Source organism: Cricetulus griseus, chromosome 5, assembly GCF_003668045.3.
Source record: "Cricetulus griseus strain 17A/GY chromosome 5, alternate assembly CriGri-PICRH-1.0, whole genome shotgun sequence".
NCBI lineage: Eukaryota > Metazoa > Chordata > Mammalia > Rodentia > Cricetidae > Cricetulus > Cricetulus griseus.
The window spans coordinates 18,911,886-18,924,795 of NC_048598.1; the positions used below are offsets into that span (position 1 = coordinate 18,911,886).

Genomic DNA, 12,910 nt, shown 5'->3' on the forward strand with positions numbered 1-12,910 from the left:
GAACTCTTAAAAGTCTATCATCTCTCATTAAGAGTATATATTAAAAAGCGTAAGTTCAAGGGCATACATTACCTTTCAGGTCTTTTTTTAGTTTTCTGAGATCTTTCTGGAAGTCTTCAAACTTCATTTGTGAGGCCTGGAACAGCTCCTGGGGTTCTGCCAGGGGGAAGACACACTGTTCCTTGCCAGCATCCTAATTAGCAAACATGATTTTAAAACAAATCAGTGTGAGAAATAAAAAAACAAAAAAACAAAAAACAAAAAACACGAGACAATAGAAATGGCAGGGACTCCAACAAAAGAACTGGATAAACACTAGGGAACCACCCCACAGAGAGGAATAATGGGCCATCGAGATGGCTCAGTGAGCAAGAGTACTTGCTCTGCTGTCATCTAGGACCTGAGTTGAAATCTCTAGTTCCCATGCAAAAAGTCAATCGTGGTGGCATGAGCCTGTAACCTCAGCATTGTGGCAGTGGGGCTAGAAATAAGATGATCTGAGACCTCGCTGGCCAGCAATCAACCCAGCTGAAATGGCAAGCTCCCTGTATATGAGAAACTGTGTGGAGGAAATTAGATGGAGTGTGCAGGGAAAGAGCCACAAGTCTTGCTCCGGCCTCTGCATCTACACGTTTGTACAAACACACCCACACACTCAGACGAATGCATCATACCATATGCACACACATAAAATGCAAACAAAAGGAAAATCAAAATAGAACAGTCTTACCTCATCAAAATTTCTTAGATAATAGGATACAATGTAGGACAAGAGGCTTCTGCTGTTGTCCTAGGCAGAAAGATCAAAGTAAGTAACACATATTTAAAAATTAAGTATTATTAAGAACACAGTGTAAAGTAAATTGCAGGGAGCATACATATAAAAGTGGGAATATTCTGGGTAGTTTTACAATCTACACTGTCTTGGTCATTGTAGTTAAAGGGCTGGATGACAGATTTTGTTTTTTGTTGTTTTTTTTTGTTGTTTTTTTTCTCCAGTGTAAGTGCCAAGAGGAAGCTTCACTGTTTAAGGGAGAAGCTCAGATGTAAACAGGTTGCTGTTTTCATTCCCCTCGGTCAGAAATTTAATTCGATATTTATATATATATTACTTGATGTATTTATTTTGAAGTTGCTTAGTACTTTTTGTTCTTTTAAATTACATGCATGTGTTTTGCCTGCCTGTATGTGTGTATACTACATGTGAGCCCTGTGCCTGAGGGAACCAGTAGAGGGCAGTGGATTCCCAGGAACAGGAGTTACAGGTGGTTCTAAGCTTCCCTGTGAATGCTGGGAACAGAACTTGGCTCCTCTAAGGAACAGCAAGAGGTCTTAGCAGATGGTCTCTCCAGGCCAGCACTCAGCTTTTCAAATATCACAATAGTGAGATAATAAATATTGCTTGTCATTCCATATAAATGATCTTGCCATACTACAATAATAAATAATTCTTGGATTTGACAGAAATTCATTAGCCCTTAGACCAGAGAAATGGAAAAGCATTTCAGGTAAGTGGAGACTTCTAAATTGCTAGTATGCATTACAATTCATTATATTAACCACTGAGCTTGAAAATTGATACTTATGCTACTATTATTAAAGATAATGTATATCTCATTTGAAAATGTAAAATTATTTTATATCCAATGGTCTTTAAAATATTTCAAAGACTACTGTTTTGCTTCCTGCATGGCACATGTAGAAGCATTAATTTTTAAATAAGTTTTTTGGCTTGCTCCAATTAATTAACAGATAACTTAAGTTTGAGAAAGCCTAGAGCACAATCTAAATTCTCTGAAATGTTTCCACTGTTAAAATACAACAGGTTTGACCTAATTTGGTCTATATATTTTGGTGATGAAATTGGTTCAGAATGACCTCCTTATATTGTGAACTGAAACCCAGCTTGATGCTACTCTAAAAGTATAAACTCATAACCAATAGACAGTCTTCCAACCAATTGGAAGGTGAAAGTTTCTAAATAATGGCCATGTAAGAGAAATGTCAACTGCTTTGACTCAGGCTTTCTGTATTTCACATCTGGCTATAAATATAACCTGCACTCATTTGAATGGGGGCAGAGCATTTGGAACCATCATTGGACTATATTATTACCACACCCTAGAACTTACTCTTGTGCAAATAAATCTCATTAAACTTAACTGTCCCCAGAGCTTCTGTTACTGGATCTAGACATGAGTTTTTCCAGTTTTTTTTTTTTTGAAACGAATAATGCCACTTAGTAATTAAGTTTATGGGATACTGTAATATGGCCATTAAAGATTTCCGCACCAGACAGGATTTGCTTGTGGCTCAAACGACTAGAGGTCTATTCTTTGTCCTAAACTGTCAATCAATGAAACAGCAGTACATGAGTCAGTTAGTAAAACATCTTTTAAAAGCTTGCTTATAGATATAATGAGAGACCATTCTGGTTGATCTGAAACTATAGTCTCTATTCTACAAATACTATCAGGAGTAAATATATTCACATTTGCGTCCTTGAGAAAGTTCCAATGCAAATGATCTTGCATAGATATTATGAGAGGACAATAGGGTTCTAATTACTAAATATTTTGCTTTTTGTCTCAGTATTTTTAATATGTTATTTTGTAATTATTGGAATGAATAAAACATAATTTAATAGGAGGAAGTGATACAAAGCAAAATTGAAAACACAATCCATCTTCATAAGTATTTATAAGCAATTTTGGTTTATCAGAATATATTTTGTATCAATTTTTATAAGCTGAACATTATATTGACTTCTTTATACTCAAATTGTTATTTGCAAAAGTTGTTTCAACAAACATCTATTTGGAAAATAGATCCTTAGCACATATGATTTGTTACATCTATAAACTAGAAGTTTGTTTCTATGAACTGTTTATATTATAAATACAATAGCACTTGAATATGTATGTCTATTTGAGTACATCTGAAAGCCATGAAAATTAACTGACGTTACTGTGCAAGAGAAAACTAGCTGAGACTATAATCTTAGCATTAGGGAAGCCGAGACAGGATTGCCTGGAGTTTGATGTCAGCCTATGCTACTGAGACCAAGTCTCAAAAACAACCCCAAACCCCAAACTGAACTAACAAAAATATTATTATTCAGTTTCAGAAATGCAGTGTCTGGCATTGTAGACACTTAGAGATTAACAATGAATGATTGGTGCAAACATGGAGAACCAGTAAATAATCAGGGTCTTGATTGATTAAAGAGACCAGAAGCAGCTATCTCATGAGGACAATGACTGCACGCTGCATCTCTGTCATGAGGACAATGACTGCACGCTGCATCTCTGTCATGAAGACAATGACTGCACGCTGCATCTCTGTCATGAGGACAATGACTGCACGCTGCATCTCTGTCATGAGGACGATGACTGCACGCTGCAACTCTGTCATGAGGACGATGACTGCACGCTGCAACTCTCTCATGAGGACAATGACTGCACGCTGCAACTCTGTCATGAGGACAATGACTGCACGCTGCATCTCTCTCATGAGGACAATGACTGCACGCTGCATCTCTGTCATGAGGACAATGACTGCACGCTGCATCTCTCTCATGAGGACAATGACTGCACGCTGCATCTCTGTCATGAGGACAATGACTGCACGCTGCAACTCTCTCATGAGGACAATGACTGCATGCTGCATCTCTGTCATGAGGACAATGACTGCACGCTGCAACTCTCTCATGAGGACAATGACTGCACACTGCATCTCTGTCATGAGGACAATGACTGCACGCTGCATCTCTGTCATGAGGACAATGACTGCACGCTGCATCTCTCTCATGAGGACAATGACGGCACGCTGCATCTCTCTCATGAGGACAATGACTGCACGCTGCATATCTCTCATGAGGACAATGACTGCACGTTGCATCTCTCTCATGAGAACGATGACCGCACGCTGCATCTCTCTCATGAGAATGATGACTGCACACTGCATCTCTCTCATGAAGATGAGGACTGAATTCTCTCAGGATGATAATTTCACTTCTACAATCATTTATTCAAACTTAAAAATGGTTATCATATTTTCTCCCACCTTGGTATTCTTTCTGTGCAGTAATTCTCTTTCAGGAAAGCAAGACTCTTACTTTCTAAGTCTATCATCTGAGGCTTTCATCTGTGAATCATCTGTAACATTACCTTTCCATTTCCACTCTACCAATCACATCAGTATTAATTCTAAGCAACAGAAAAACCTCCACAGAAAAGTGGGGTTAAAAATAGCTCTATCAGCCAGGTGGTGGCAATGTGCATGTTTAACCCCAGCACTTTGAAGGCAGAGGCAGGGGGATCTCATCAGTTTAAGGCCAGCCTGCTCTGCACAGCTAGTTCCAGGACAGTCAGAACTACACAGATAAGCCCTATTGAAAACAAAACAACAACAAAAAATTAAACAAACAATCCTCCTACAAAAAAAAAACTAGTCTGCAACCAGACTTAGACATTGTCATACATGTAGCAGAAAGAACAGTGTGCAGTGTATAGAAAAGTGGGATCTTCTTTTATATTTCACTTATGAGTTACTTTCACTCATGTTTGGTTTGTTTTCCATGCTGCCTAAGGAAGAAAAGACAATTGGCAGAGGCTCTAATTCACTGAAAATGATTAGTCCTTTGTTTCAAAACAAACTTCACCCCCCCACCCCACTGCCAAAAAAACCTAGCAGGCCTGATACAAGAAGAAATACCTAGTTTTATTTTAAAACATTAAATTACATACTCATTAAACACAGTACTCAAAATTCCATCAGGAAAATTATCACTCCTTTAAACTACAGATACCCAGATCATCTACTTTTACCTGGCTCAGAAAAAAATGGAACTTTTGCCAGAAATAGAGGCTCACACCTGTAGAACCAACAACTTTGGAGAAGAGACCTAAAAGAATCCAGAGTTTATGGTCACCCTCACTTATCTAGCAAGTCTGAGGCTATTCTGGGTTGTATAAAACACTACTTCAAAGGTTACATACATATGTTCATGTGTGTGTGCTAGTGTGTGAGAAATTTTTGATCTCAGATCAGAAAGGGATACTTATTATGTCTTGTTTAAAGCCAAACACATTTAAAAAACAAAACATCCTCCATTTGGTGCAAACATTAACACAAAATACTTACACTGCTTTTGACATCCTTTAGCTTCGGCAGAATGTCTAGTCCAAAGCCATCTGCCTGACCTCGAGTCTTGTTTCCAGCATTCATGTAGTTCCCAAAGGCTAGAACCAAGCCCAGGACTTGCATGACCCCTGGTCCATTTTTTAATGTCTATAAGACAGGATGGCAAAGATTTTTCTCTTACACACTGTTTTATTTGAATCATCTAAAATCAATATCAAAATAATCATATTATGCTGAGAGCTTTGAGTGACAGCCAAACTACCCCCCCACACACATTATTCTGTATACTTTAAAAACAGCGAGCGCCTCAAAGTTACCTTTACCATAGTATGTCACCAAACAACATGTGTACAATTGTAGAAGCCAAGAGAGCCAATCTGGTCCCCCAGACAATGAGAATTTCTAGAAAATAATATCACCTCTATTATCCTTAACTGTCTCAATGTTAGGAACAATATGGATTTCTGGCATAAGCTGTAGAATACCAAGAAGCAGTTATAAAGACTGAATTCCCAATGGGGGTTTGCCACCCACAAGTTCAAGATCTCCACTCCCAGAAGCCTGCCTGTCTTCAGGTGTTTTTGTTTTTGTTTTTGTTTTTGTTTTTGTTTTTTGCAACTTTCTCTGAAAGTGTCCATAGTAGTATCTTTCTGTTCTGGGAGATCACTTAACCCCAATCAGAACAAACGCTTCTGCTGATTTTTGATAAACTGTTTTAAATGCTAATATTGGTCCTTCCAGTAAAATATGTATTTGTTGCATTCAGAAGAATATTTTATTTACCTTCCACAGAGTCAAAAGACTTATTCCAAAAGTCATTTGGGTACAATAAATATTAACACTTTACTCAGGGGCCATTTCAAACAAACAACCGAAAGAGAAATAAAGGGCATGCCTCCAAATCACTCCCATTTGGAAGTCCGATAGGTGAGAGAATGTGGAAAAATGGGGATTTGGTTTTGGTGAAAGCCTTGGGATCTGAGATGCTAGGAGATGAATAGAAAAGAGCCAGGATCTCAGTGTGATCCCACTGCCCTGTGAATATGACTAAACACATACTTCTTCTTGAAGCCTAGTCCCCAAATAGTCCCTCATGTGGGATTGATATACCTTGAATTTACAAGTACTTCAAGTAAACAAAAATCATAGAAATAAGTAAGAACATGACTGAACACAATTATATACCAAAATTTGTATGCAGTTCTCTGGCCCAGAACCCACCTCACACAACTTCTGGAGCAATTCCAGTTTTCGTCGGATTGAACAAATGCTCTCTGAAAACGTTGACTGAAAGAGGATGCAGAAGACTCGCTCTGAAAAGTTGGGGATTAGTGACAGCTCATACAGGAACCTAGACAGACAAAGGCAAGCAGGCAGAAAAAGTATAAGCCACCCAAACAGTGATGCTTCCTTTATAACAAGCATGCACTCAGGTCCCATCACTTTCCACTGTGAGAAGCCCACTGGCAGCTTTGATTGCCCTCCCAGGTCCCTAGACACACTTACTGTTCAGGTTTGTCAAGAGATTTGGCATTTTCCTTGTCTTTGGAAGATCGACTGTGCTTTTCAATTTTTTCCAGTTCATCTGACTGTGCTCTCTGGAAAAACAAAAGCCAAGTGTCTTTTTTTTTTTTAATCTCTTCAAGGTCTTCCTTTAGATAATGAAGATTGCAATACAGCAGAATTCTCTCTATTTTAATTTCGTAGCATCTGTTTATGTTAAAACTTGACTTAATATGTGAGGCATTTTAAAGTGTAAATATGCATAATAAAATCCAGATCATGCTTAAATCCCCACATAATTCTATTGGCTATTAGTGATCTGAAAGATACCTATTAATTAAAGCATAAAATAATATTTTTCATTAACTTGTCTATTTATATTACTTTCTAGAAAGCCATAATTTTGTTTTAACATAATAGTTCTCATTCAGATTTCAAACAAGTTAAATTTGGAAGTAATTTGATGCTAAGTGTCCTTAAAAATATCTAACTATTGCAATGATTGCGTATTGCTTTTGTTGTACTTGGAGAAAAGAAAAGTGGAATTAAGCTATTAAAACATGGAACAAAAATAAAAGATTTTCATGCTTTTGTTAAACATGATTTTTTGATACAAAAATAGCTCCAGCTATATTTGCTTTTGTCTCCTCCTGTTCCTCATAATTGTAAGCTACAAATTTTGTCATTTTGTTTTTCTTCATGGGAGAGAATCATCTTCATTTTTAATACAAGTGAAGGGTTTACAGATTCCATGAAGCACACACTTATTTCTCCTTAGAGAACAGTAATATGTTTTATTTGTACTCAGACATAATTTTACACATCACAAAGATGTGTCCAACGAACCCAGACTGCATCATCTACATGCATCCCGGAGTCATATGTATGGCCATGTGCTAGTTAGAAAGGCAGTCCTCAAAACTTAAAATCCTTCCAATACTGTAGTTTGTTAGAAAGGATATAGAAGACTGAGTAAAGATCCCCAGAGAAGGTACAGGCAGCATCCATGACAGTGAACTGTTCTATGTTAATTAACTGTTTTTTCAGAAACCAGTGTTTTCAGTTGACAGATGTTAACTATCTAACCTCAAAAAGAAGCATCTTGAGCTGATGACAGGTGAGCCAAAGAGGGAAGTAAACAGAGAATTTGACACTTTTTCTTTGGGGTGTGATGTATCAAAAGCATATGACAAGAGAAATAAATTCTGTCATAGACTTATGTAGAAGTTAAACTCCTTCAGGAATTTCAGGTTGTATGTAACTTCCACACTTCTCCAACTTATAAGGAACTTATAAAAGATATCTAGAGGGAAAAGAAACAATGATATGAAGCTAGAGAGATGGCTCAGTGGCTAAGAGTGGGAATTGCTCTTGCAGAGTACCAAAGTTTGATGCCTAGTACCCATACTAGGCAGTTTATAACTGACTGTAACTCTAACTCTCTCCATGACGTAAGGACCTCCTACTAGGCCCTACCTTTTAAAGGTTCAATTACTGCCCACACATTTGGCTGTTTGTAAGAGACATTCAAACTCTATCCAAACTGTAGCACCAGTGTGTTAGGAAACAAAAAAAAAAAAAAAAAAGGTTTTCAAAATATATTGTTGAGTCTCTGGTGCTGAACTTCACCAGTCAAAAGCATCAATACCATCAGTCACTCACACCCGGGAAAAATTTGCCTGACACAGATACACCACTGTAAGGTTCATTGGAGCTTTCTGGTCTTCAGAATTGGAGAGCTCTTCTGTACTATTCTTGCGAGAGAGCTCTTAGCTACAAGAATCACAAACCTAAAAGACTTGCAATCTTTTGGCCAGCCAATTGTGTGGTTCCTGAATGGGAACTTTGTGGATTACACTGTATTAACACAATATCAGAAGACTGGACATATTTCCTCATTTTGCAATGTCAAAAACCATCTTAGTATTATTATGAAATTGGACCCAGAGCTTTTCCCTGGGATATGCTTCATGAACTTGGGTTAGTACACTAGCTTTCACCAAAGCATCATCTTGGGAAGCATGCCCTGATACTCTTGTTCTCATTTTAATGAATTTTCCCTCAAGATGACAACAAATGAGAGCGTCTGTTTACTTTGTTTCATTATTGTGTTTACCTTAGTATCTAGGTGATGACGATGATAGTTGTACACACACACACACACACACACACACACACACACACACACACACACACACACACACACACACCTTTGTAGACTGAAATTTAAACTTTCTGAGAAAAGCATTCTGTCTTATGTAACTTTACATCCCACTAACTAATATGGTTTGTGGTATATATTTATCAATAGGTAACTTGAAAAAAAGTAGGAAATTTAGGCAAAAAAAGAGTAGGAATTTAGAAAAAAAGAGTAGGAATTTAGGCAAGAATTTAATGGGGGAAAAATAAAGAACCAATAAATGGCATAAGGTAGCTTTCTGATTTGGAGAGTAACTTAGAGTTTCTATTCCTATGACAAAACACTATGACCCAAAAGCAAGTTAGGGAGTAAAGAGATGATTTGGTTTACACTTCCATATCACAGTTCATCATCAAAGGAAGCCAGGACAGGAACTCAAACAGAGCAGGAAACTGGAGGCAGGTGCTGATACAGAGCTCATGGAGGGCTGCTGTTTACTGGCTCGCTCAGCCTGCTTTCTTACAGAACCTGGTTCAAGGGATGGCACCACCCACAGTGGGCTTGGCCCTTCCCCACCAGTCACAAATTAAGAAAGTGCTGTATAAGCTGACCCAGAACCTAATCTTATGGAGGCATTTTCTCAAAGCAGATTTCCTCCTCATAGATGGCTTTATCTTGTGTCCAGTTGACATAAATCTGACCAGCACAGGGAGAGAGAAGGCAGGAAACACAAGGATGAGAAAAAAATACTGAAGGCATAATTGGCAAATAATGACAAATATTTTTTTCATCCTAGTAGTACTGTGAAGGCCCTTACGAGGTCAAATCTCTAAAATAGATACTTGTGCATGCCTGAAATGGAATCAGTTCTGCCAAGTGTCAGCACACAAATAAGTAGGTACAAAAAGAGGCCCATACCCACCCAACGTATATGTGAATTAAGTCATCTATACCCTCACCTAGTGCAACTCCATTGAGAGCTTTTTCACATAACACATAGAAATTAGTGTGAAAGTACAAGAATGAGGTCTAAAATGTACTAGATTTGTTCGACAACATTATTCTAATAAGCCAGGTTGTGCTCTTTATAACTATGTCTAATTGTTCCTGGCCCATCATCCTGGATTTCTTCTTGGAAAACATGAAGGATCAAATAAATGTCTGGTGTTTTTATACCTACTGAGTTCTCAAATTCTTCCCCTTATCTTCAATCATACAAATTATCTCAAAGTATGACTGAAATCTGTACCACAACCCAAACTGGATGGTTTGGGTTTTGTTGGCACTTCAGTGCTCTTCTTTCTGTGGCCCACCAGTTTGTGGTAACCACAGAAGCTGGGTTTTGGAAGAAAAAGAGGAATTTAGAGGATTTGTTTATCTAAAGGTATATTATTTACTAGCATTTCACTAGACAATGGAAACACACACACAATTTTCAAAGTGTTCAAGGTATGACAAATAGTGCTCCAGAGGACACAGATTTAAACTCCTGAGATTCCTTGGAGTATATATGCAATATTGATTTTGAAAACTCATGATGCTAAATATAAATAGTCTTAACAGTTATGTTGGTTCAGACTATTTAATGTCCTTATTGTGTTAAATACAGCACAAAATAAATATGCATGTGAGAGAAGAGAGAATGAGTACCCAGTATCAATTAGTATCTCAAAGATATAAGTAGTCTATGGGATATACAGTAGAAATACAAGGTCTCCAGATTCTTTTGTTCATATTCTTTGCAATTTCATGAGGTTTCTATACTAAATTTCTGCCCCTCTCCTCAAAAACCAACATCTGTTACTTCTAAATATTCTGGATAATCTTGTACTTATTTATACCTTTCTCATGAATTTAATACCACACATTCTCTGAGTTTCTCAATCTCTTATGCCATCCTCCTCCTTTATTAATTATTACTAACAATGACATGACGCAGATCTTTAGTCTGTATTTCCATTCTAACCAATATTTTTGCTCCATGGAGGCAACACCTTTAACTATTTTTCATCAACATCTCTAAAATCAAACTCATATTTTCTTGTCCCTAGGCCTTCAATGATGCTTATTCCAAAACCTGAAACAATGGTCCTACCCAGAGATCTGGAATATCATCTAGAAGCCTCTGAACTTTACTTCTATATCCAATAAATCACCGAGTCTCACATGCACCTACCTCTATTGCCATCATCCTGGTCCTAACGACCATATCTCTGCTTCAAAATCCTGCCTTCTTAGTTCTCCTGCAACAACCTCTGGCTCTCTCACACTCAAAGGTGATTTTTTGTTTGGCTGTCAATGATTCATATAAGAATAATACATGTCCTATTCAAAAGTCTTTGATGGTTATGCATCATTCCTACAGAGTGTACACCTCAACATTCTTACAAAGCCAATACTGTCATCCCCTTACTTACCTCTTGCTACCTACATTCCATTCTTTTTTTTTCTATATTCCATTCCTCCTTATTCCTAAAATAGATCAGGTTCTTATTCCATCAGTGCTGTTCCCTCCACTTCTCACTCTCCATATCTGTACATGCTTGCTTCAGCTTCAAAGCTTTATAATTAGGGGAGGCCTTTCTGAATCCCCACCATAGAGTGACCCCCCACTAAATAATTCCCTCCTTGTAGAAATGCACTTATCCCCAGGAGCACATATCACAACTTTAAAAGAACATTCAAGATCTGGGGTCTACCCCAGGAAATTAGATCTATGGTATAAAAATAATTGATTGTTGGTCATCAATGTATTGATAGCTCAGCACATATGCCAACACAAAGATGGTGTTTAGTAAATATCTGAGGAAAGATTAAATTGTATTGCTCTCAAGTTTCCTAATTTATTTTTAATGTCTTATTCTGCTTTCAATTTAACCATTCTTTTCTGGAATAGAAAAATATTAATTATCAGGAGTTGAAAGAGTAGGGAACAGTAGCAGAGATTTTAGGCTATGCAGTAATGGATATCAACACATCTATAGCAATAATGATGGGAGACAATAATCTGATTTTATACTGGATGATGTCTGGAGGAAGTATACCAGTCTCAGGGAAATGAGATATTCTATAGAAACAACTCTTCAAACTAATTATTTTCTCTACTCCAGTATCAACAACCTTTCTCTTCTTGTAATTCTCCTCATGTGCCCCCACCTTTTAACTAACCCTTTCCTCTAACCCATGTCTTCCAGTGCAGCACTAAAACTTTCCTCTTTCTGATCTAAACCTCACACTTACTTTCCCCACAGTAACCCCTCACCCAGTCTTCCCCCACCACACTTTTCTTCCTCTTGTCTTCCAGCACAGTGGGGAAGACAGCCCATAGTCTCTGGACATACAGGTCTCCTAGGACATTACAACCTGGCTCTGTGATTCAGAAAAATCCTCAGAACCCAGAAGAACCAAGTGCAAACACTTCTGTCATCACCAGGTGCATTCAAAATGGGAGGCTGCATGGTGTTTGGGGAAAGTGAGGGAAGCCATAGATACTATGTATCTATGTATACCATACTGAGAATCACCGAATAATTGGTGAAAAAGTCATACCAATCTTTTGTAATAAGTTTACATAACTAACAAAATACTCAAGAAATCAAATTTCTAATGAAGTCAAAAGTCCAAAAATTATAGGATGCAATTTGTATTTTAACAAAATAAGAAATGCAGTTAAAAAAAAAACTATAGCCATTTTTGTGTATCTAATAGGTCATTGGGGGGGTGATAGCTTCCCATTCTCTTTAGAACTATAGGTAAATGTTCAGGGGTGCTTTGACAGTCTCCAACGTGTCATTGTCCTGATCCAGAAGGCCCCAGCCAGCTGCACATGGGTTGCATGCTTAAAGAGAGAGCTTTCCTTTCATCTCCTGAGAGACAATTCTGAGTTTGATTTGTAAGGATTTCACTGTAACTAAATCTGCTGCTCTGCTAATGATCACATGGTCTAGACCAGTACTTATGTAGACATCCATGGCAAACTCAACTACAACACAGGAAGGCTTTCACTGAACAATGTTTTCAGCAACTCCAGAGATACAACGTGCAAAGCCCATATTAACTAGAAAGCCAGTGTGTCTCAGTCTACATAATGGTCTGGCAACACCAAGACAGGTGCAAATCAGC

At 37.8% G+C, this 12,910-nt stretch overlaps 1 protein-coding gene across 2 annotated transcripts in view; it reads right to left on the reverse strand.

The window, feature by feature from the left end:
* Fmn2 (formin 2) overlaps positions 1-12,910 on the reverse strand; it is a 291,955-nt gene that overhangs the window by 115,931 nt on the left and 163,114 nt on the right. For both annotated transcript variants that reach the window (XM_035444830.1, XM_027418908.2), the window contains 5 exons: positions 6,652-6,743; positions 6,367-6,496; positions 5,146-5,292; positions 731-790; positions 73-193 (listed from right to left, as the gene is read on the reverse strand). In XM_035444830.1, the coding sequence (XP_035300721.1) occupies positions 73-193; positions 731-790; positions 5,146-5,292; positions 6,367-6,496; positions 6,652-6,743 (550 nt within the window). The remainder of the gene's footprint in view (positions 1-72; positions 194-730; positions 791-5,145; positions 5,293-6,366; positions 6,497-6,651; positions 6,744-12,910) is intronic.